This window comes from Coccinella septempunctata, chromosome 7, assembly GCF_907165205.1.
Source record: "Coccinella septempunctata chromosome 7, icCocSept1.1, whole genome shotgun sequence".
Lineage (NCBI taxonomy): Eukaryota > Metazoa > Arthropoda > Insecta > Coleoptera > Coccinellidae > Coccinella > Coccinella septempunctata.
In genome coordinates, this window is record NC_058195.1 from 7,633,554 (window position 1) to 7,657,179 (window position 23,626).

Here is a 23,626-nt window from a genome sequence, read left to right on the forward strand (position 1 = left end):
ATTTGTTTGTCAATTTCTATTGCGCATTCGTCTGTTCATCTAAATTTTTCTCCCTTTCGAGATTTTAATGTTAGGTGATTACCTTTAACTTTGTTTGTAGTGTAAATAATTATTTTCTTAACAAGTGTGGAAAGTAATACTTTCCGCAAGAGACTGCTCTGCTCCGCGTCGTTCGGTCAAGCTGTCGAGTGCGGAAAAGGCACTTTCCACATGAGTAAGGAACAATATTTTTCCTACTAGCGTAAATGAAAGACTTCCAGGGTAGACTTATTGCTTATAGTCTTGAAACTGATGTCATTAGAAATTATATTTTTGTGCGCTCAGAAAAAAGTTTAAATTTTATGATTGGCGCATAGAGACAAAACCAAAATTTTATGATCGATGCGACTCTTTGTTATTTTCGTGCGGAAAAGTACTACTTTCCAAACGTCAATGCGTCTGGAAAGTAATACTTTCGAAACGCTAGTAGGAAAACTCTATTTTCGCTTTTTTTTGTAAATGTGAATTCAATTTCCAGGGCATGAAAATTTTTGTGATAGTATATTTCATTTTCCATTTTTTTGTGAATGTTTATCCAATAATAGTCTCAGATCGAAATTTTTTTCAAGTGTAAATTTCATTTAGCTGATTATTAAATGTCTGGAAAATCAAATATACATATGTAATTGGAAATTTCATTGTCAAATTTGCTCTCTCTTTTCATTCTCTTGAATGAAAAACTTCTTATTAATATATAAATTGTAATTTTCACGGCTCTTTAAAAGTGTAAATTTCAATTTCAAATTTTTTTGTACATGAAATTTCATTGTCTAAGGTCGAAAAAATGTATAAATTTTTTGTGAAATTAAATAAATTCTATTTTCACGACTCGAAATTTTCATTCCATTCTCCAGTAGTTTTCGCGAATGTGGATTTCATGGTTCAAATTTTTCTCCGCCATTTTTTTGTCTATATTCGTGAAAAATGAAGTTCACATTTACAATAATGGTGAAAATCCGCATTTACGGAAGAAATTTGTAAGTGTAAATTTCATCCTCCACGAAATTTTGTAAATGTAAATTTACAAAAGTGAAAATTTTGTAAATGTAAATTTACAAAAGTGAAAATTTTGTAAATGTAAATTTACAAAAATGGAAAACGAAATTTACATTTACAAAATCGCGAAAAACGAAATTTACACTTACAAAAATGCAAATTTACAAAATTTTTGTTTGTAAGTGTAAAATTTTTTGTAAATGTAAATTTCAATTTCCAAAATTTTTGTAAATGTAAATTTCATGTAAATTCCGAATCTTGGAAAACGAAATTTACATTTACAAAAATGGTGAAAAACGAAATTTACACTTACAAAGTCCCGACTTTACGAATTTTGCGGATTTTGTAAGTGTAAATTTCGTTTTTCACCATTTTTGTAAATGTAAATTTCGTTTTCCAAGATTCGGAATTTACATTTACAAAAAATTTTGGAAAATGAAATTTACATTTACAAAAATTTTGGAAATTGAAATTTACATTTACAAAAAATTTTACACTTACAAACAAAAATTTTGTAAATTTACATTTTTGTAAGTGTAAATTTCGTTTTTCGCGATTTTGTAAATGTAAATTTCGTTTTCCACGGTTTTGTAAATGTAAATTTCGTTTTCCATTTTTGTAAATTTACATTTACAAAATTTTCACTTTTGTAAATTTACATTTACAAAATTTCGTGGAGGATGAAATTTACACTTACAAATTTTTTTTGTAAATTCGGATTTTGTAGTGTAAATTTCTCACACCAAATCATTTCGAGCGTTTTCAGGTAAACAAAAAAACGAAAATACGACTATGAAGGTTTATTTATTGAAAATTAAGCATACAATGACAGGATAACATTTTGAAATTAGTTTTTTTCCAATTTCCGTCGTTCGACGTTTTCGGTCCCTGTGGGATTTGATCCAAAGTTCTCTACTTTTCTCATCCAAAGGGTAGTGAGACGGTTCCATCAAGAAATGTCGTTCTATAATTTGTTGAATCGAGTTACTGGAAAAAAAATGCAATTTCAGTTGTAGGAAAGGACTCCAGAAACGATCCATACGTTGTCACAAAATATCCTACTACCAAAAAATTTTCTCTTATGGCCGTTTTCAATAGCCCACGGATTCAAGTTACTGAAAATAGAGAAAACCATCCAATTTCCTTTCTATGACCTATCTGCAGGTTATCGATGGAATGGTTTTCTCTATCTTCAGTAACTTGAATCCGTGGCTTGAAATCGGCCATTAGAAAAAAATCATATAATCAGATTATTATGTGATGCATCAAAATTAATCAATAAGCACCAGATTTTCAGTTAACAAGCGCCAGCATGTTGTTCCTATCGAAATTGATGCTAATCGAAAAAGAAGTTTCAGAATTTTCTGAGAATATCGGTACTTTAGTATTCCCCATGAGGCTTTTTGCCAAGTTCAGAAGACTATTTGAACGATGTTAGTACAGGTTGACTGATGTAGACCCTTCCAATAGAATTTTTCAAAAAACTAGGGTTATCATTGAGCAAAATTTTTACCAGGGGTTTTTGGACACTGATCTATTCGATTTCAACACCGTGTACAACAATGATGACCCAAATGGTTTTTTTTAAATGACAATAGGTTTCCATACTTCAAAAAAAGAAAAGACCCAAGTAATGTATTATTATAAGATTTCTCCAACATAAATTTTTTCACAAAATCATTGTGTACATATTTGTCTAATTGCTTCTAGGGTATCATTGTCGAAATTGTCTTTTGAATAGATAATTTTTCTACGAGAATATTCAAGTTGAATAGATGAGTGACGGAAACCCTTTGATACGCATTGTCAGCTCAATACTGCCGCTAGTTTTCCCAACTTTTAGTGGACGGTTAACGCCAATAACCTCGTTTATAGTTCAGGAATTTGCCGCCTAAGCAATGCGGAAAAAACATTATCCTTTGCTATAAAAAATACACCATCTAGCTGAATATTAGCGAAAGATTGATTATAACTATTTATATCTCATTACCTACACAAAAGCTAGTTTCATTCAGACGCAGTGCTCGAAATAGTTTTTTCTTAACATCGTGATCTTTTTGAACCACAAATTACCGGCAAAGGCGCTTATATGTGCAATATAAATCTGTGCAACTCCAATTACGGAAAAAGGCACAAACAAGAGTAATCCCAGCTATTCAAAGTTCCAAAAAAAAAGGACGAAAGATGCATTCATCTTGTTCGAGGTTCCTTCAACGACCAACCTCGCGACTTATTTCGTATTAATGTTATACAGAACATCTCCGATTCAAACATCAGTCATGAACGCTGTTAAGTACACGACTCTAAAGGAGTTTTAACCGCGGCTTAAGGCAGAATGGCCGATAAATTCGCTCTAGTCAGCTCGACGCAGACTAAATACAGCCATAAATGGTGGCACGAATAAAATTACATTACAGCACACGCTAGTTTGCAACCGTTTTTATCTCATTTTCCATGGCGGGCGAATATTCGACGAAGTAGGAAAGTAATCTAGAGGGATATTTTTAGCGCGGAGATGCACTCATTTCTGACCTACATTGTTGCAGGGTCGTAACTAAGAGGGTTTGTTATTTCTCAGAAATAAATCTTGGGTAAATTGAATCCAGTTACAAAGTTGAAGTCCTATTACTTGTCTCGAAGAACTCGGTTTCTTAGACTTTGGAAAATATAAAACTGGATTAAAGTGATGCACTTTTGAAGTTTATGAGCTTTCTGAATGTTATGAAGTTCTTCCTATGGACGTTTCGGGATTTTTCTCGAGGTTCTGAAGAATAAAGAAGATAAATTCATAATAGCAGCTATCTCACCCGATTCAATAACCCTCATTATTTGTAGATGAATATAATGTTTCGAGAACTTCTTCTGTATCCCTAATGGGAAAACCCAATTACCATTGCTTCACGACCAAAAATAAGATGCCCTTCATAAAATAATGCGCTGTTCATTTTGACTCCCTTCCCCTTCGATTCTTGAATTGATGTGACCGATATTGATGAAAATCTATAATTTTGCCGCAATTTGAAGCCGTAAAATCTAGCTGAAAAATTCACGAAGGTTCAACCCTATATGCTTCACACCGGTGACGGCCCTTATAGGTCTTATATAGGCAGTAAATGCATAGTTGCGAAAATATTTGAGGTGTCATTCCTTGTCGAAAAATATTGTGGGTCTTCATATAATTTTTTTTGAGCAGCGCCTAAAGATGGAACCTGAAAAACAATTTTTAATTTAATTCGGAAATCATAATACTGAGATTCTCTACTCCTTGCAATTATAGCACATATAGAATGTCCTCTGAATTACATTTCTATCAGTTCCCCGCTTTCTAAGAGAAAAATTTTAAATTGCTCTTCAGGGGCTGTTTCATAAAAAAATTAATATGAAAGGCCTACACTATTTTTTGACAAGAAATCACCCCTTTTTGTTTCGAAAAAATAACCTCAATTTAGCCTAGCAGGTCTTGGCTGGCGAACGGTATTGCGACTTTTTGTCTTCCAAGTCTATTAAATTTTCGATTATCCCCCGATATCCGTTCCTCTGATCCGATTAGGAGGATTACCAAGGCGCGCTAGATGCAAATTGCGCCGTTCTGGTTGTTTTGGAAGGCAGAAATTAAATTGCTTCAGGTGAATTGTCTTCGCTTTATTCTGAATTATACTTTATTACGTTCGGGAAAATCATGGATAGATGTAATTATGGGGGATTCCACCGAAAATGAAGCAATTATTCATCATTCCCCTTCAGCATAACTGCTAATAAGGAATTTAAGGAATTTTTCGATCATAGATAATGTCAGAAAACTATTATTAGATATCGAACCAGAAATAGTTCAGCAAGAATAGTTTTCTGTCATGAACTATAATCGAAAATTTCCTCAATAGCAGTTATGGATACTGATCCAGTTTGGTAATAAATTTAATATCGATTACAAGATTGAACATTCGTCTTAGCAAACGTCATACACCGGAGTATCATTCGTGCTTGTTGTTTTCTTCGATATTTCTGAAATTATCAGAGTCAAGTAAAAGATCCACAAGAATTATACGGTGTAGCAAATATATTATAACTAAAATAAATTTGCAAATATTCTCATCGCGAAAGTGCCTTGTCGATGACCCTCCATGAATTGTTACGCATTGTGTGAGACTCTCTTCTGAAAGTACCAAATTCCCATGAATAACGAAACCGCGTGCGTGTGAAACAATCGAAATCCAGCCAACCATGACGCATCGTATTCCTTCATGGGAGATGAGCTCCGCCTGCGTCCCATTATCTGACCAAACCTTCAGAATCTGCACCAAAACATTTCAGGCTCCTTTCACACCATCCGGTTTTTACCCCATGTCCCGTATTACATTGCTATAATGGTGCTTTCGGCGGCGCTTATCGCCTCAAGATCACGATGTGTACCGAAGGTGTGAAAGGAGCTTTATTGTGTTGTACAAGAAAAAGAAATCGATCGATCAGAGACCTCTCAAATATTTATCTTAGTAAATGATTCAAAGATCAAAGCAGTCAATGCCATACATTTCTGAACATATATTTTGCTTGCAGGAACATTCGAACCTAATCGGGCAAGACGAAAACCTCGGACCTGTGCTCCTATCCATAAAGACGGAGAACGTCGCCAATCAGGAGCACACGAGGATACTGCTGCGTATGCGTACAGGCACCATGCACGAGATCGTACCGACGTCGTGCCTCGGTTCGAACCCGACACCAGCCAAGATGGCGAAGCTGCTCAACGATCAGCTCGAGGTGGATAACTTCGTGCCTGTGATGAGCCCCAAGAGCACCAGCCTGATAGCGAACTACGACGAGCACGTGCTGGTGTCGAACTTCAAGTTCGGCGTGCTGTATCAGAAGTACGGACAAACGACTGAGGAAGAACTGTTCTGCAATAATGTTACGTCGCCAGCCTTCGACAGGTTCTTGGAGCTGTTGGGGCAGAAGATACAGCTGAAGGATCACAAAGGGTGAGTTGAAAAAAAAAAAACTGATTCTCTCAGAAGAACACTTCATCATCAAATATCCTAAATCAGTCAGTAGTAGCTCGGATGATAATTTTGCTTCGCTTATTACAGGTATAGAGGAGGCCTAGACATAAAAAATGGGCATACCGGGGAAGCGGCAATATACGAGGTGTTCAAAGAACGAGAGATAATGTTTCACGTCTCGACCATGTTACCCTTCACAGAGGGCGATCCTCAGCAGTTGCAGAGGAAAAGGCACATAGGTAACGACATAGTGGCTCTCGTTTTCCAAGAAGAAAATACCCCCTTCACGCCAGATATGATTGCGTCCCACTTTTTGCACGCCTTCATCGTGGTGCAAGTTTTGGAGAAGAACCCGGTCGTAAGGTAAGCTCATTCTGAAAGTATTATAGATGTTCGAATTGCATAAATATTCTATTCACTGTCAACTCGCTCTGGAATCATGAAATCTCAGAAAACCCCTCCAGACGTCGTCCATATTTCAACGTGAATAAATAGCTCTTTAAACAGATAAAATATGAACGAGACTCCTAAAAAGTTCCGAACCAAGGTTTCGCAGATGGAGTTCAGCAATGATAATATTGAAGTTCATAAATGTTCTAGAACGTATTGCAATACACGAATCTACATTTAAAGTTACAAAGAAACTACTTCACGGTCGTAGAAGGCACGAACCAGAGTCTCCAATCTCTCGGTCATCAGTGGCGTGTCCGAAGATTCTCGGAGCCAAACTGAACGGGTACATGAACGCTTCATAGTTCTTTACGGAGGACCCACTTGATAATAATCTAAAAATGCACTCCGCAATATGAGAGATAACTGTTTTCCCTAATCTCGGATTCAATCGATGCGAGACGAAACGTAGAGTTTCCAGAATTCTCCACCTCTACGCCCCTGACGTCAATTTCTGTTACGAGTCGTAATTTCGCCAGGCAAAAACGTTCGTTACGGCCTATTCCGCGGCGAATACATCAGGGGACATGCAAATATGCATGTGAATCGGTGCTTTTATCTACCGGCGAAATCGCTTTTGCGAACGTCGCTTTTCCGACAACCCTAGACGGATTTTCGACGATGCACGGACGTCAAATCGGGAATTAAATGGATCAAGTCGCGTTGAGGGCAAGACGAGGTTACGAGGTTCCTTGTCGTACGAGTACGTGACAGAAGAAGAAAAAAATACGCTACAAGAGACTGACGATGAGGAGAATAACTACAAATATTTCATCGAAGAGATGACAGATGACGTCTTTATCTAAAACTGTAATTCGAACGTTGTTTTTTTTTACGTTCTGGGAAGCGGGTTTGTAAAGATAATAAATGAAAGGATCCCACGGCAAAACTTCCAAAGAAAACTGTACATCCAACCCATAATCGTCCATCGTCCACAACTCAATGCAACTTTTGAATCTGAATTTGGATTTTTTTCAGGTACAAAGTGAGCGTCACCGCCCGTCAGGACGTCCCGTTCTTCGGTCCCACCCTACCGACCCCCTCGATCTTCGACCACGGTCCGGAGTTCAAGGAATTCCTACTGACCAAGTTGATAAACGCGGAGAACGCCTGCTACAAGGCGGAAAAATTCGCCAAGCTGGAGCTGAGAACCAGGACCTCGTTGTTGGAATCGCTCACGGACGAGCTGAAGGACAAGACCAGCGAATTCCTGGGCGGCGGTACGCCCGGCACGGCACCCGGTACGCCCAAGGGAGAGTCCGGTCCCGGTTCAAGGTTCATCGATACGGTGAAGAAGGCTTGGAGCGCGAGGGTGAAGAGCAGTCAGAGCGTCGATCAAAACCTGGCCAACAACAACCACGAGAGGCTATCGAAGAAGTCTAGTCAGCCCACGATTGCGGAGACGACGCCATCTGTAAGTCCACCAGAAACTAAACTACAAACTTTGACTCACTTCAAAAGCTAAGAAATAAAGTTCTTTCTACTGAACATCAAAACAAATTCATTTCGGCAAATATGGATTATTAATTTCGGAAATATAGGAGTATTATAGACAGCTAAGAAAGCAAACTTCAGAAGAAAAACATTCAAGGCATCGTAATGATAAAAACTACCGGTCAATTATTCCGTAACAACTTCCGTCAACTTTTTATTACGTGATGGAAAGAGTCTACAAACTTAGCGTGCACCGAGCCTCAGATCATGATAATAGTCTAGACTCTCCGTCTCCAACGGAAAATTTATGTACTATAAAATTTCTTGTAGGTAACCTACATCGAAAACAGATCGAATACTTCACATTGCGCAAATTCCATTAAGAAAAATATATTTCCTGGAATATTCAGCCTTGGCAGAATAGATGAAAATTAATTTTTTTATCATAAAAGGGAAGCAGGGATTGCAATCCTTATCACGGCACCAAATTTCCTTAGAACATTGAAATGCTAATTCTCCAGATACCGCAGCCATTCGTAAATTTAACCTCATAAAAAATTTATATCGTTTATATTACTGGGAGCGCCCACCAAAGTAGCGTAGCACTGACATGGCACATACATGACGAAGGCGATGCATATTTTTCAGATATCGCTTATCTGAGTGAAGTGCCAATTTCCCGAAAAATGTCATTCTCAGTTCATATCTGAAAATTATTCTTCGCCTTTGTCATGTATGTGCCATGTCAGTGCTACGCTACTTTGGTGGGCGCTCTCCCTTATAGTTCCCAAATAGATAAATAATGGACAATCAGGAGGTCATCGTCAATTTATCTCTTTTGTTTCAGAGTGGACGATCGATATCAAAACTGTCCAGCCAGTCGCTCAACGAGAAAAAGAGTACAAATTCCTCAACGGCCTCATCTCCCGACCTGACCGCACATGCGCACATACGGTCGCCACTTTCTGAGGCCAGTGACGCCTCTTCGTTCACCAGCGAAGACCTGGAATTGCCAGCCGCCAATTACGTGGACAGCGACACCGGCCTAGAGAGCATGTCCAGCGCAGAGACCACTGCCAAACCTTGCAGCGTCTGCAACGACAGACCTGGCAGCGTTTCCGTCGAACCGAACGTGGACGATCTGGTGCAGGAGGTGAGGACTCTCAAGTGCGACAAGCTGGAACTTTTGAGACAGAACGTGGTAAGTACGAGCTCATTCTTATGAATGGAAGGAGTTGTATGCATCGAAAAAACACATATTTAATTGATCCCTTTTTTTTCAGAATTGTCAAAAGGAAATAAAAAACCTGAGAGAGAAAGTATTTAGTGTGGAGAATGAGCTCACACTTTCAAAGAAGGAAATCCTCAGGCTGCGGGACCTGCTGAAAAACTACAGTCCCAACGTCGAAAGATCTCCTATGTAGACAGTATGAATCTCATGATTTGCATTTATTGTCGGATATCAATATGTATCCGTTCAACTCTGAGAAGTATTATTTTTTTCGGAATGGATATTTTTCGAATGCAATTTACCTTGTGAGAAAAGGAATGTGTTATAACACCAATTTGAAGAGTAATTATTGTTTTAATATTTAAAATGATGAATTACTTTTTTCTCTGATTAGATTGAATGTCTAACAAATATGTCAATTCAGTGTTGCACCACATAGAAAATTAGGCACACATCACTACAAACAACACTGTGCAAGAAATAATTTTTGTGATAACCTTTTTTTCTCGCTATCTCTTCGAATTTACCTTGGGGTAAATATTCAAACCTTTAAGCGTTTTGGGAAAAACCGTTTGTCGTCTTCACTTTTTAAAGTGATGGTGAGTATTGAACTGAAAATGAATTTGTACAAGATGGCTCTAAATTTATACTTGAAAATTTTGTATAGATTTTTTTCACTTATGAATTTAGACATTTGGACATTTTTTATGTTCTTTGAAAAATCAGTCACTTTTTCTTTAGTATTAAGCTCTATTTATTTTCTGTAATCTCTGTATATTATAAATTAATATTATATGAAAGTTTACCAACAAAATGATACCAAAGTTGACATTCCCCAAAAATTCTGTTTCAGAAAATTTAAATTATTGTATTGTAAATATGATCGAAAAGTACCTATTTTATTATTTTTAAGTTTTCACTTTTTTATATGTATAAAAAAATGATTTTGTGCAGATATTGTTATAGATTTGTAGATTATTTCTTTATATGTTTGTTTTTGATTATATTAATTACTTCATGCAATATGAGAAGTTGTAAGCAGAATAATCATTGCCTACTGTAGTACTTTGATGTAAATAACATACTTCAAAAAATATTTTCATTGTTTCCATTTGTTATGGTCAAACTAACACCATAGATATTAATTTCCAAAAATGGTTTTGGTCTAAACTGAAGGATAATATTTTTTATTTTCATGAGATTTTTATGAGCAGATTTTAGTTTTGAAAAAAGTTGTGTTCTTTGTTCCAAAGGATGGTTTGACCATTTCAAGTCCTCGAATCTATATAAAAGCTAGATATTGAAAAACTAACCTTCATTTGCCAGTCGACTTCAAATGGCCTTAACTCACATAAAAATCCCCAATCCGACCTATCACAATTTTCAACTCATGAATGTTTAAGATAGAAACTGTAACTTTGCAGAACTGATACTATTCTTGAAATATAACGAGTTCTTTTTGTATCGGAAAACTCGAATGAAGATATCGCCTGGTTTGTACATCGATAAAAAACGTATAATCATATTCGCGTTTCCCCCTTTTGTATAGGTTATGTATTTCATTTATGTACCTTTGATTGTCTTTGACATTTTATTGCAAATAAACGTATTGATGACTTCTCAGCGGTTTTATTTCATCATTTTATCCCTTCATCTCAAAATAGTCAGCTGAACGCAAACAGATAACAATCGAAACTTCTTTTTCGATAAATGATTAAAGAAAATGGACACCTCATGGAAGAATCTGTTGTAAGTTTTACTGTTCAAAAAGGAACAAGTGTAAAAATGAATTCAGATGCACGTGATCGAATCGAAATTTGTTGTTTCCGTGCAGAAATTGAAACAAAAATTAAATATAACAACCAAATATCCATGGTATTGGATGACGAGTCTTGTTTGTTACTTTTTACTCAATCTGTTTATCGTTTTTATTCTATCTATTTAATTTTTAAGGAAGAATAAAATGAGGGGGTCCCATAAAAGAGTTTTTATTTTATGGGATATAAATAGACCCCCTCATTTTATTCTTCCTTGAAAATTAAATAGATAGAATAAAAACGATAAACAGAGTGAGTAAAAAGTAACAAACAAGACTTATCTGGGGTATTTACTACTTCGTTGAGAAAGGCGTAAATTATGCAGCTGCTCATGAATAATTGAGGGATTTGTCATGCACCCTCTACAAGGGGAGTCGTTAGATGTTTTTCATGGCAACCCTAACTTTTGTTTTAGAAACCAGTAGAACTTTTGTTGCTAAGGATAATTTGGTAATTGATATTTTTTTTAAAATAAACCCTTTTTCATCACAGGGATAAAATGGTTAGACTCATTGAATTCAAATTTCTACTTTTTTACTCGCCTTTTTATATATGTCACATGTTTATTAATTTTTGTAATTATGATTTGTTATTTCAAATAATTCCTCAACTACTATCTTACGAAAAAAGCATGTTTTCTATAACACTTAAAAATCATCAATCACTCCTGAAGTGTATGTAAGTATATGTATGGAAATACATAAATAAGAATAAAAATTCGAATTTGATAATTTCATTCGTTTTAGACCTTCAATAAATATGAATAACCAAATTACTCTCAGCAACCTGAGGTCTCTCGGTTTCCTACACAAATAGTTGGGGTTACAAATAAAAAACTCAACTAGCCTTCACCCTTTGTAAAATAGCGCACGACAAACTCCTAGATTATACATTAAAAGCTGCGTAATTCACAAAAAATCGAGATAAAGTAGGTAGCTACCTACATTCCAAATAAAAAAATATTCCGGTATTTTTTTATGTTATCATCTTGAAATCGAAACTTTCCTTCTACAAATGTTGCTAATCCACTTGATACAGGCTGTGATTCCAAAGTCTAATTGATAGCTCCAGCTGTAGGCAATTACATGAACAAAAAATACCTCGTTTTTTTTTCATATGTAAAAATGAATAGAAGCTCAATAAAAAAACTCGAAGAACACCTTTTTTTTGTAAGGACTGAAAGAAGATGTATTCATTACTTGATATTATAGTTCTCAACCCATTACTGCATTAATCATAATGCTTTTGTTAAATAATAGAATTCGCCTCTTAGTTAATTATGTATATCACCATACTGAACTTTTAATTTTTTTATGAAAAAACTTTCACACCCTGTATATCGTTAATTAGCAACATCTGTACAGGCCATCCTTTTGCCTTTGAATCGCACTCGATCATAATGATATGCTGTTATTCAGCGACATCATATTTCATTTTTTTTTCAAGGAAAATCAAATAATAGTCATCATCAGATCGAGTAATGATCAGATTCTGATTGCATCCCGCAAATCACCAACTAATAATTGATCTTAAATAACAGTTCCAACCAAATAAAATGATTTACGAGTTTTTGTCATTCAGAAAATCCTACCTACCTCAGCTGTGATGATCCACATCATTGAAAATGAAACATGATCCAGTATCTGATCGTTACGCAACTCTTCTTTACTGGTATCCAAGCTCCAGCTATCGTAAATGTGAGTAAAACAGTAGAACTCATCTGTAAAAAAAAATTATTTTTAGATTCATGGAAATGACTGAAGAAAAAATGATGGTATTGATTAGGTGAAATTCTCTCTCACGGTTTCATGAGTTAGGGCATCCAAAATCTTCAATACAGTTTCTAGATAAATCGATTAAATTTGAGACAAAAATCAAATCAAATTCGATAACCATACCACTAGCGCTTTGCTTCATCGATTGAAGGTTTAAACGGTTGAAAATTAAGGAACGAAACCTAAGCGAAACTATTGAAACTGGACTTATGAAATATGTGTAATCTTCAATGGTATCTAATTTAGTTGAATTTGACTCTATTATTTTTTTTTTAATTATTCCAGAATATCCAACAACGCACTATTTTAACTCGTCTTTTCAGGGAATCTTTAAACCCACCGAGCCCAAGCAAGGGGAATTTCCTTACCACGCTAATTTAATGCTAATACACGACAAAAAATATTACAGTTTTTGTGGTGGTAGCCTCATACACCCAAGATGGGTTTTAAGTGCCGCGCATTGTATTCGACTAGACATCGATCACCCTGCTATTAAACCGTGAGTGGCAGCATCATTTTTTCATTTCACTACCAACAAGATAAAATTATCAAAATTCTAGGCAAGCAATCTTCATAGCCCTTGGTAGCGTATTCAGAAACTCCAGAGGAGCCCAAATTTTGGGAGTGGCGAGAACAATCATCCACCCCACGTATCTAGAGACAGACAGAAACGATATAGCCCTGCTCAAACTGAAAACGGCCGCTGATCTAGGTTCGGAAATGAAAGAATCTTTCTTCCAGACTCTGGGACGAGAATTTACACAAAACGGGTTGCATTTCAGGTCCTAACGTGAAAGTTATCAAGTTGCACACCAGCAATGGGGAGGATCTTCTTGGGAAAACCGTATTCCTCACTGGTTTCGGCATAACAAATGGTAAAAATATATTAACAGTCAGTAATTACGAAAATCCTACCTATCCGGACAAGGCAAAAATTTCCTTCGTGCATTTTGTCTAACTTGAATCATGGAAATGGAAAAATTATGGTCTTGTATTGAATTCCTAGATTCTTAAAGAGTTTTCCATAAGAAAATAAGTTCTATGATGTTCCAGATCTTCGAGATACTCCAGAAAAGCTCAGGAAAGCAACTCTACACGTCAACACAATAAATAAATGTTTCAGCGAAAAAGAATACGCCAATATTGAGATTTGTGCAACGTCCACCATGTCTGAAGGAAAAGCATGTAAGGTAAGTAAGAATTAGGAAATTTGATTGATTGATTGAAGTAGCGCGGTATTTATTTCGAATTTAAATCGTTTTCTATTCGTTATAGGCTTCTTTTTTTGTAGGGAGACAGTGGAGGCCCTCTAGTTCTCCAACAGAACGGACATCTGATACAAGTTGGTATAACCAGCCACCTGGCATTACTACCCTTTTGTCGCTTTCAATTCAACAACTCTGTGTACACTAGAGTTTCCGCCTACATTGAGTGGTTGTCCAAAGTCACCGGAGTCAATTTCAACACATATCCTTTCTGATGTTCCAGTCTCAATGTAAAATAAATTTTTGAGGTGTATTTTATTCGGGGAATTAATTGAATTTCAGCGTGGATCTTGAAATGATTGAGAAGATGTGGTTGGCATCTTAAACTTAAAAGATAGACTCACAATATAAGCAACAAATGCTGTTTTCTAGTGTAAATACCCCAGAAAAATGACATCGAAAATTTCGCCAACTTATAGAAGCAAAAAATGTTGTCGAACTGCTATCATCTATCTGTAGGACGTCACTGAACTTTGAAGACGTCCCAATAGATTGCCACGTCTGTGGGTTAGCGAATATCACAACAATCCACAATTCTTCAACGCGCTTATCAATCGACTATATTATTGATTGGATACGTAACGTTCTCACTAATAAAATCTAGTCTATTAATTGGATAACGATGTGCGAGTTGAAGTTTTCTTGTGCGTTTCTCGTAACTGCGTTAATTTGTCTAGTTTCCGTCGAATGTGAGTCGCTTTTTTAATCATTTTACATTTATATCCTATGCTCTAGTTCCAGAATTCCTTAGGTTCAAGGGTCATCGGTAAAAAAGCCGTTATAATATAATAAATAATCTCATCATAAACATTTGCGTTCCATTTGAATATTACAGTGGTATTTCGAATCTGTTTATTACATCAATATAAAAACATGATTTCGATAAACTATTTTATGAAAATTGCATCCAATGGCTTAACCACTCAAAAAAGCATTCAATTTTAGAAACTTTAAAGAAGTCACACCGATGTTTTGTTTGTTACTCCTTCTGTCGAAGTACCTTTTTCAAATTGGTTTTTTTTTTATCTATCTCGAATCAGATTTAAGAACTGAAAGACGATGCAAATGAAGTATTGCGACATTGTATATACTATACTAAGTATAGGTATAGAGGGTGTTTCATAAACATTGCGAACAAATTTAGGATATCAATATTCGTATCATTTGAAGAGGAAGAGGAAAAGGTTGTGTAAGCCAATGTCTGGAAAAACTTCGTTTCCAATATACCGGGCGTAGTTCTACAATTAAATAATGCATTCCCCGATTTTCAATTTTTTACTGAAAAGTAGTGCCTGCTAGAGGAAAAAACCTAATCTCTCAGAGATCACTGAATTTCTTCCCAAAATTACACCATGTAATATACGTTTATACGATCAAGAGTCAAAGCTGAGAACAAGATTCTTCTTCTTTTTCTTTCTTTCTTCTTTTTTAATCGTAGAAAATACAGGGTGAGTATTTGACTCGTACAAATATTTCAACAGAAGATAAGTGCTGGATTTGAAAAACTTTGAGAAGTAGATGGAGGGCTATAATTTCAATTTTCAACGTTCAAAAATACTCATTAGATAGTGTCCAAGAGTTTCAAGAGTTGGGTTCTTTGATTTTTTGGTATTTTTATGGTTATGGTCATAATAATAAAACTGGAAGTTGTGGGTGATATCTTGTTTTCGAAAAAGATTAATCTAATGAATGAAAAACTATATTCCGAAATTCATTTCATTCGATGAAACCGTTTGTGAGAACTAAAAATATCATTTTTTCATTGGTACTTCAACAGGCTGTATTTTTTTAAACCGAGCCGATTCGCAAAAAATTATAAAGGAAAAAAGTGATTTTTTTGACCTCAAGAATCTACAGTTAAAATATTTGTACGAGTCAAAGACTCACCCTGTATAGAATGAGCCCGAGTCATTAGTTACAATTTTGCTCGAAAATAACTTTTGGAACGTTGTTCTTTTAGGTGAAAATCCAGAAAATCCCCTGGGTAAATATCTCTACGAGGATCTGAAATGTTTCGCCAACTTGGACGCCTCCACAAACCAACCGACTTACTACAAATGTGACGTCAGTTCTAGGGAAAATTGCATTTTCGAAGGAAAAAAATTGTCGGTTGGCGAAGAGATCAAGGACAACGGTACCGATTACTACTGCAGATCCCACTGTTCTTGCAACGAAGAGTGAGTATATAGAACAACCAGAATTGTAAGAAAAAAAAATGAACAAAAAATGATGCAGAACAATGTTGACATAGTCAGCATGCCATCAAGTCTTCAAAACTGATCAGTGAATCACTGGGCATTTTTTTGTCAGTAGGCACATCCTTAACTTCGTCTACAAACTGTCATTTTGAGTTGATGGCGAACTTTATTCAAATAAAGCAACTTTTTTTTTCAGTGGAACCTTCGATTGCGCCGAAGACGACTGCGATGAAGTGAAAATAGACGGTTGTCGTTATAAGGACTCGCTGACTCAGTGCTGCACAGTGTTGGATTGTGGTAAGTAAAAATGTTTTATTCATGAATGAGAAAAATCAATGAATTCGCATCAATTTCGAATTTTAAAATTTTCTGCCTCACCCTATACAAAATAATCTAATTATGATGAATATAGAGAATCAAAGGACATTTAAAAAGAGGTATCACCTGGAAGTAAGCCAATTGAAAATGGGAAATGATTTTCGTTGAAACTCATTTGATTTGAATTTGAGAAAATAAATAAAACCAACCTTATCTTGTTCTTGCTCACTGCAAGTTTTCATCAAGCATCAGGACCTCCCATAGGATCACAGAAGTTTCGCTCCATAGGACTGGACCTATAAGAGAGAAAAAACGAAAGGTGCAATACTTCTTGCTTCTTGTGTAAAAAATATCTCGAAAATAGAATAATTTGTAGAGTTTGATTCAAAAAAAGGCGGAAAAACTCTAAAATAATATGATACCAAACGCGAAGTTTCATTTCTGAATGATAGTGGAGCAAATCTCATTATTTAAAAGATTATTATATCTGGAATACTTGTGACAATACATATTTCGAGTTTTTTACATCATCAAGACTCAAATGATTTTCCTTGTTTCGTTCCTCAATTTTGAACTCTCAAAATATACAGCTTTTCATTATCATCATCTATGCTACCATTGAAAGTCGAAAGAATACCGATATGATGAAAATCTAAAAAGAATGCAACGGAAGCAACAAAAACTCGTCATTTCTACTAGACTTACAGAGACAGTCACTTCGATATTCAGAATTCCAATGATACGAAATTACGACCCGTAAACTTTCTTCAATATTACACTAAACTTCGAAATATTCGGCCGATTCTAACGCAAAAACAACAACTGTCAAGTCAAAAGCTTCGAATTCTTGATTCTGTGAAAACCACCGAAAATTTAAATAATCAATAATCAATAATCAAATAATTCAAATGCAACTTGGAAAGGAAGTTCCAGAATTCCCATAGTCCCTCTTACATGAAGGGCATATATACAAACAGTGATATCGAAACATTTCACTTGAAATCGCATGAAAAAAAGTTCAGAAAGAATTTTCGAATTATTACGTTCAAACACACGCATGTGCGTTATCGTTATAGTACAGCGAAACAACATATGAGTCACTATTTACGCAGTTATAATTCAATCTTGAAATTCAAAAGAATATTCACCTCTGCTTCACGATACTACACGATTTCTTCTAAAAGGAACCCACTAACTAACACATAACTATTTTTGCGAATTCAATCAGAAAACTTCCGATACCATCGTCCGATTGACACTTTGACCTCTCATTGTTTAAATCGTATCACAGCTGCGTTGATACGATCTCGCAAGTTATCATCCACAGAACCTGATTGATTCTTGGGTGACATACAATCATACAAAGATATTCAATGAACGAATAACTTCTTCATTTTCGATGGAATAGAGTTGAAATGTTTTACTTTGGAAACCTCCCTTTATTATATCCAGATTAATATTATTTCAATGATAATAATAAGCTATAATATTACTATTGAGTGTCAGGTAAATGATCTCGTCTCGTAATTCTTCGAATGTGCATTTAATTTGTTTGAAATTTAAATAAGTGAATTGTCTGGAGTTATTTAGGTCGAAAAAGTTTCAACTACCAAAAAGAATTAGAAGCTTCACTTCTGCTCTGAGCCATTTTTGCTCCTGCTGCTCACTTTTTCGACCTAAATAATGGTCGCATTCAGCGGACGGAGCGCAAAACGCTTCTGCTACCCATCGGTAGCGGTAGCGGTCGGGAACATGTTGAACGTTCGCTGGCAAGCCGAGATAGGATAAGGCAGTCCAACGAGCTGTCACTATCAGCTGATTAGTTGAGAAGTCGGTAGGAAAGACGTAAACAAACGGATTTTTTAAGTTTCGTTAACCTTGTGCTGGTTAAGTCAGTTTTTTTTTGTGAAAAACATAACCTAGAATTCTGACGAATTACTTTGTTGCTCTAGTATATTTTCTATAACTTATTTAACATCCTTCTTTATTACCTTCCATCAATTTTCATTTCATTTTCCTCAACAAACTCAAGCTCGTGCATCTTCCACACTAAATAACAACTACCTACTCAGTTCAAGTCCAACTTTCGCTCCTTTCCGCTACCGCTACCTAGCACAAATCAAATCCGCTCCCAAAAGTGGCGTCCGCTCCAGAACGTGTTGAGAATGTAGCGCATATGTCACCGAACGTTTACGCTAGCGTTTGGTAACAGTTGCGCAACTGTTTCGTCCGCTGAATGCGACCAATAATTCTAAGAAAATAAATATGTTCAAACCTGTTCTGCTCACACTACATTGGGTTTTCTCACACCTCTCATCGGTTCATGGCATCAGGTTCAGCTCGACAGGATTGGGCCTCTATGAAGGAAAGGAAACGAAAGTTGCAATATTGATATTGTGTAACAAATATATCGGAAATCGAGTCATTTGAAGATTTCGAGGTTTAAAAAGCGCATAGACTGTAGCATAAACATGATACAAATTTAGAATCACCTGCTATATGAGCAAATAAGTCAATGGGGCTGAATGCATCGAGAATAGTTGTCGGATAAGACCTGAATTTTTGGAAAAGCTTTTACTTGAAAATGCTTTCTATTCTAATCTATATTCTATAATTCTATACGATAGTTGAAAATCGAAATAAAGTTGATAGGAAGAAAATGTACATTCAGAAAACCCCATGAAACCAAATATCTCTTTTTTTTCACCCCAACTTCGGATCTAGGTATACAACTTTTTTTTCAACCGAAAATACACCTTTGCAAATATATAATAGAATTCCAATTTGTGGAATGAAATTACGATCCCGAAACTAGCACTTGTTGATTTTGCATTGCCATATCTCAAATATAAACCCAACTTGAAATTATTCGAGCAATTTCAGTCTACCAAAAAAGCAACTGTCAAAAATTTGATAACGAAATCGAGGTTCTGTGAAATTAATCACCGAAAATTTATTTATCAAACAAATTTAAAAGCAAAACTTTGAAAGGATGTTCGAGAATTGGTAAAGGGAGTCATATCGAAACATTTCATCAGAAATAGCATGTAAAGAAATTTAAAAATAATTTGAGAATTACGTTCAAATACACGCATGTGCGTTGTACAACGAAACTGAATATGAGTCACTATTTACGCGGTTACAATTCAATCTTGAAATTCAAAAGAATATTTACCCCTGGTTCATGTGACTACACTTTTTCTTTCGAAAGAAATCCACAAATAAACATGCAATTATTATGAATTCACTAACAATACTTTCGATTCTATTCAACGTAAATCGATCGTTCGCGATTGACACTAGTACTCACAGCCTACCATTGTTGAAATCATATCGCACATCGCGCACAGCTGCTTTGATAAATGATCTCATGTTATCATCCACAGAACCTGCTTCGTCGATTCACAGTTGAAATTGCAAAAATTACTGAATACCTTAGTAAAATTAGGTAGTGGTGAAATACTGTCGAGATATATTTTGGCTTTGAAAACGCTCTGATGTTATTTCGTTTATATTGATTACTATAAATTGATTCAAGATACTTTTGTTCCGAGAATTATATTATGAAGAATATAATACTGCCAACCAACCGCATATTTCAACGATTTGCTCTTATTGTGTTAGGTACCTGAATAACTGAAGCCACTTTTTGAGCGCAAAAAAAAGAAATAAAGACATTGAACGGCTTTATATATTCATGCCATTTCATGCAGATGCATAATAGAACCTCTCCCAAAAGTATACTGGAAACTGATCAAGATATTCTATACCATTGTTGCAAATCGAAATAAAAACGATAAGACGAAAATATACATTAAGAATACACCATGAAACCAAAAATATTGTTATTCATACCTATATATCCTATACTCTTCTGTACGATTCCAAAAAGTTAGATCGGTGAAACAAGTACAAATCTATACCGTTCCTTTTTTTCAACCGAAAATACATTTTTGCAAATATAGAATTCCAATGTAGAATGAAATAACGATCCCGAAACAATCACTAGTTGATTTTCCATTCCCATATCTCAAATATAAACTCAACTTGAAAAGATTCGAGGAATTTCAGTCTACCAAAAAACCACCTGTCAAAAATTCTATAACGAAATCGAAGTTCTGTGAAAAGAATCACCGAAGATTTATTTATCAAACGAAAGCAACTTTAAAAGGTTCTTCGAGAATTCCTAAAGGGAGGTATATCGAAACATTTCATTAGAAATAGCATGAAAAGAAGTTCAAAAATAATTTGAGAATTACGTTCAAATACACGCATGTGCGTTGTACAACGAAACTAAATATGAGTCACTATTTACGCGGTTACAATTCAATCTTGAAATTCAAAAGAATATTTACCTCTGGTTCATGTGACTACACTTTTTCTTTCGAAAGAAATCCACAAATAAACATGCAATTATTATGAATTCACTAACAATACTTTCGATTCTACTCAACGTAAATCCATCGTTCGATTGACACTATTATTCACAGCCTACCATTGTTGAAATAATATCGCACATCGCACAGCTGCTTTGATAAATGATCTCATGTTATCATCCACAGAAACTGCTTCGTCGATTCACAGTTGAAATTGCAAAAATTACTGAATACCTTGGTAAAATTAGGTAGTGGTGAAATACTGTCGAGATATATTTTGTCTTTGAAAACGCTCTGAGGTTATTTCGATTATATTGATTACTATAAATTGATTCAAGATACTTTTGTTCCGAGAATTATATTATGAAAAATATAATAATGCCAACCAACCGCATATTTCAACGATTTGCTCTTATTGTGTTAGGTACCTGAATAACTGAAGCCACTTTTTGCGCGCAAATAAACGAAATAAAGACATTAAACGGCTTTATATATTCATGCCATTTCATGCAGATGCCTAATAGAACCTCTCCCAAAAGTATACTGGAAACTGATCAAGATATTCTATACCATTGTTGGAAGTCGAAATAAAACCGATGAGACGAAAATATACATTAAGAAAACACCATGAAACCAAAAATATTGTTATTTCATACCTATATCCTATACTCTTCTGTACGATTCCACAAAGTTAGATCGGTGAAACAAGTACAAATCTATACCTTTCCTTTTTTCAACCGAAAATACACTTTTGCAAATATAGAATTCCAATGTGGAATGAAATAACGATCTCGAAACTAGCACTTGTTGATTTTCCATTGCCATATCTCAAATATAAACGCAACTTGAAATGATTCGAGCAATTTCAGTCTACCAAAAAATCAAGTGTCAAAAATTCTATAACGAAATCGAAGTTCTGTGAAAAGAATCACCGACAATTTATTTATCAAACAAAATGCAACTTTAAAAGGTTCTTCGAGAATTCCTAAATGGTTGTATATCGAAACATTTCATTAGAAATAGCATGAAAAGAAGTTCAAAAATAATTTGAGAATTACTTTCAAATACACGCATGTGCGTTGTACAACGAAACTAAATATGAGTCACTATTTACGCGGTTACAATTCAATCTTGAAATTCAAAAGAATATTTACCTCTGGTTCATGTGACTACACTTTTTCTTTCGAAAGAAATCCACAAATAAACATGCAATTATTCTTAATTCACTAACAATACTTTCGATTCTACTCAACGTAAATCGATCGTTCGATTGACACCATTATTCACAGCCTACCATTATTGAAATCATATCGCACATCGCACAGCTGCTTTGATAAATGATCTCATGTTATCAGCCACAGAAACTGCTTGGATTCATAGTTATAGTTGAAATAGCCAAAATTACGGAATAATATCATCTTGATGAAATGCAGTTGAGATATTATGCCTTGGAAAACGATTATATCAATAAGCTAGACTATATACTATAAAGTCGTAATTTAAGATACTCATTTTGTTCCAAGTTCCGAGATCCATATTGTGAAGGATATAACAATGCTATCCAACCGCATATTTTAACTAGTTACTCTTATATGGCTTTATAAAACCCACAACCTCAAAATTATACTCAAAATATTTTCATGAAATTCATTTTCAGAGTGTCATGAAGAATGCTGAGAAAATCTTTTCCATTTATGATATGGATAATGAGTAAATGTAGCTATCAACATTCATTTTTACAAATAGAATGCTCAACAAATTATCAGATTTTTGTATAGTCTATCGTTAAGTCGTGTGCGACTTAAAATGTATTCCCATGATTCCCAGACTTAATTGGGCTAATTTTTTATGGCATTTGAAAAAAACGAAGTTGATAGCTATTTTCAGTATAGGCGAAAATGACAAAAACATAGAAATATTTCAGATTTTTTCAGCTTCTCTCGCAATTCTATATTGAAACGATAACTAGCATATAAAACCACAACCTCTTCAAGGACTCTATAGACCAAAGATTAGATATGATCTTTGATATAGACGGCTATGACCAAACTATCCCATCTGTTATAGAACCGCCCAAGTCGAACTGTACCTACAACGGAAAAACCTACGAAGAAGGCAGAACTTTCCATCCAGAAAACACGTGCCAAACGTGCCTGTGTCAAGAGGGCTTCTCTGGAAAAATTGAGCAGCCCTATTGCATGAAGAGGAGATGTTTAGAGCAGATTTTCCACATGGAAAAGCTGATACGAAAATGTGCCGCCGTTTATTTCCTCGAAGACCTTTGTTGCCCAGCTACCTGGGTATGCGGTGAGTAAATAAAATACCAATTATAATCTCACGCACACTCGAAACTGATTATTTTTTCAGATAAAGGGCAGAAGATTGAAATAATCAACGCAACCAACAAAACAAGTAAGTTTTGCCACTTCTACCGTACTCTAACAACTTTTAAATTTAATTAATGTGTTTTTTCCAGAATTATCGTGCGACTTTGGAGAAAAAAAGATTGCATTAGGACATGGTTTCGAAACCACAGTCAGGCCTTACTCGAAGATTATCAAAGTTAGATGCGAGTGTACCTTACCACCATTCATAACCTGTTTGGAGCTACCAGGCCAAAAATGATGAAGCTTGCTATCGTTGTCATATAGTCGACTCAAGAAATAAAATGATTTTCTTCAACTCGTACATATCATATTCCTAGCAATAGAGGCTAATTTACAATGTTGA

At 35.2% G+C, this 23,626-nt stretch overlaps 3 protein-coding genes and 2 long non-coding RNA genes across 15 annotated transcripts in view; 3 read left to right on the forward strand and 2 right to left on the reverse strand.

The window, feature by feature from the left end:
* Nucleotides 1-10,766, forward strand: part of LOC123317479 (rap1 GTPase-activating protein 1) — a 345,747-nt gene extending 334,981 nt beyond the window's left edge. For all 10 annotated transcript variants that reach the window (XM_044904039.1, XM_044904043.1, XM_044904042.1 and 7 more), the window contains 5 exons: nt 5,590-6,011; nt 6,120-6,395; nt 7,461-7,896; nt 8,764-9,117; nt 9,200-10,766. In XM_044904039.1, coding sequence (XP_044759974.1) covers nt 5,590-6,011; nt 6,120-6,395; nt 7,461-7,896; nt 8,764-9,117; nt 9,200-9,340 — 1,629 coding nt within the window. In that variant the 3' untranslated portion in view covers nt 9,341-10,766. The remainder of the gene's footprint in view (nt 1-5,589; nt 6,012-6,119; nt 6,396-7,460; nt 7,897-8,763; nt 9,118-9,199) is intronic.
* Nucleotides 1,821-17,820, reverse strand: LOC123317496. The gene is made up of 4 exons (XR_006538172.1): nt 17,669-17,820; nt 16,730-16,816; nt 12,560-12,684; nt 1,821-2,022 (listed from the first exon to the last, which is right to left on the reverse strand). It is a non-coding gene; the product is annotated as an uncharacterized LOC123317496 (long non-coding RNA).
* LOC123317493 (serine protease 29-like) lies at nt 12,555-14,262 on the forward strand. 2 transcript variants are annotated; one of them, XM_044904066.1, is made up of 6 exons: nt 12,555-12,661; nt 13,063-13,238; nt 13,300-13,451; nt 13,522-13,614; nt 13,793-13,929; nt 14,031-14,262. In XM_044904066.1, the coding sequence occupies exons 1-6, from the start codon at nt 12,596-12,598 to the stop codon at nt 14,217-14,219; spliced, it is 813 nt and encodes a 270-aa protein (XP_044760001.1). In that variant the 5' UTR covers nt 12,555-12,595; the 3' UTR covers nt 14,220-14,262. The 2 variants fall into 2 exon arrangements, with proteins under 2 accessions (XP_044760001.1, XP_044760002.1); XM_044904067.1 differs by having other exon boundaries at nt 13,863-13,929.
* On the forward strand, nt 14,530-23,578 carry LOC123317492 (kielin/chordin-like protein). Its single transcript, XM_044904065.1, has 6 exons — nt 14,530-14,693; nt 15,965-16,181; nt 16,399-16,499; nt 22,964-23,203; nt 23,264-23,308; nt 23,373-23,578. The coding sequence occupies exons 1-6, from the start codon at nt 14,627-14,629 to the stop codon at nt 23,519-23,521; spliced, it is 819 nt and encodes a 272-aa protein (XP_044760000.1). The 5' UTR covers nt 14,530-14,626; the 3' UTR covers nt 23,522-23,578.
* The window catches only part of LOC123317498, a 48,402-nt gene continuing 43,570 nt past the window's right edge, over nt 18,795-23,626 (reverse strand). Inside the window, exon 3 of the long non-coding RNA XR_006538174.1 lies at nt 18,795-18,877. This is a non-coding gene — a long non-coding RNA (uncharacterized LOC123317498). The remainder of the gene's footprint in view (nt 18,878-23,626) is intronic.

Excerpts from the sequence above, each read along its gene's own strand:
- LOC123317493 (XM_044904066.1), top strand. The coding sequence starts at position 12,596 with ATGATCCAGTATCTGATCGTTACGCAACTCTTCTTTACTGGTATCCAA. Across the intron at positions 12,662-13,062 it reads AAGCTCCAGCTATCGTAAAT|GGAATCTTTAAACCCACCGA; the intron begins GTGAGTAAAACA and ends TCGTCTTTTCAG. Across the intron at positions 13,615-13,792 it reads TGGTTTCGGCATAACAAATG|ATCTTCGAGATACTCCAGAA; the intron begins GTAAAAATATAT and ends ATGATGTTCCAG.
- LOC123317492 (XM_044904065.1), top strand. The coding sequence starts at position 14,627 with ATGTGCGAGTTGAAGTTTTCTTGTGCGTTTCTCGTAACTGCGTTAATT. Across the intron at positions 14,694-15,964 it reads TTGTCTAGTTTCCGTCGAAT|GTGAAAATCCAGAAAATCCC; the intron begins GTGAGTCGCTTT and ends TTGTTCTTTTAG. Across the intron at positions 16,182-16,398 it reads CACTGTTCTTGCAACGAAGA|TGGAACCTTCGATTGCGCCG; the intron begins GTGAGTATATAG and ends TTTTTTTTTCAG.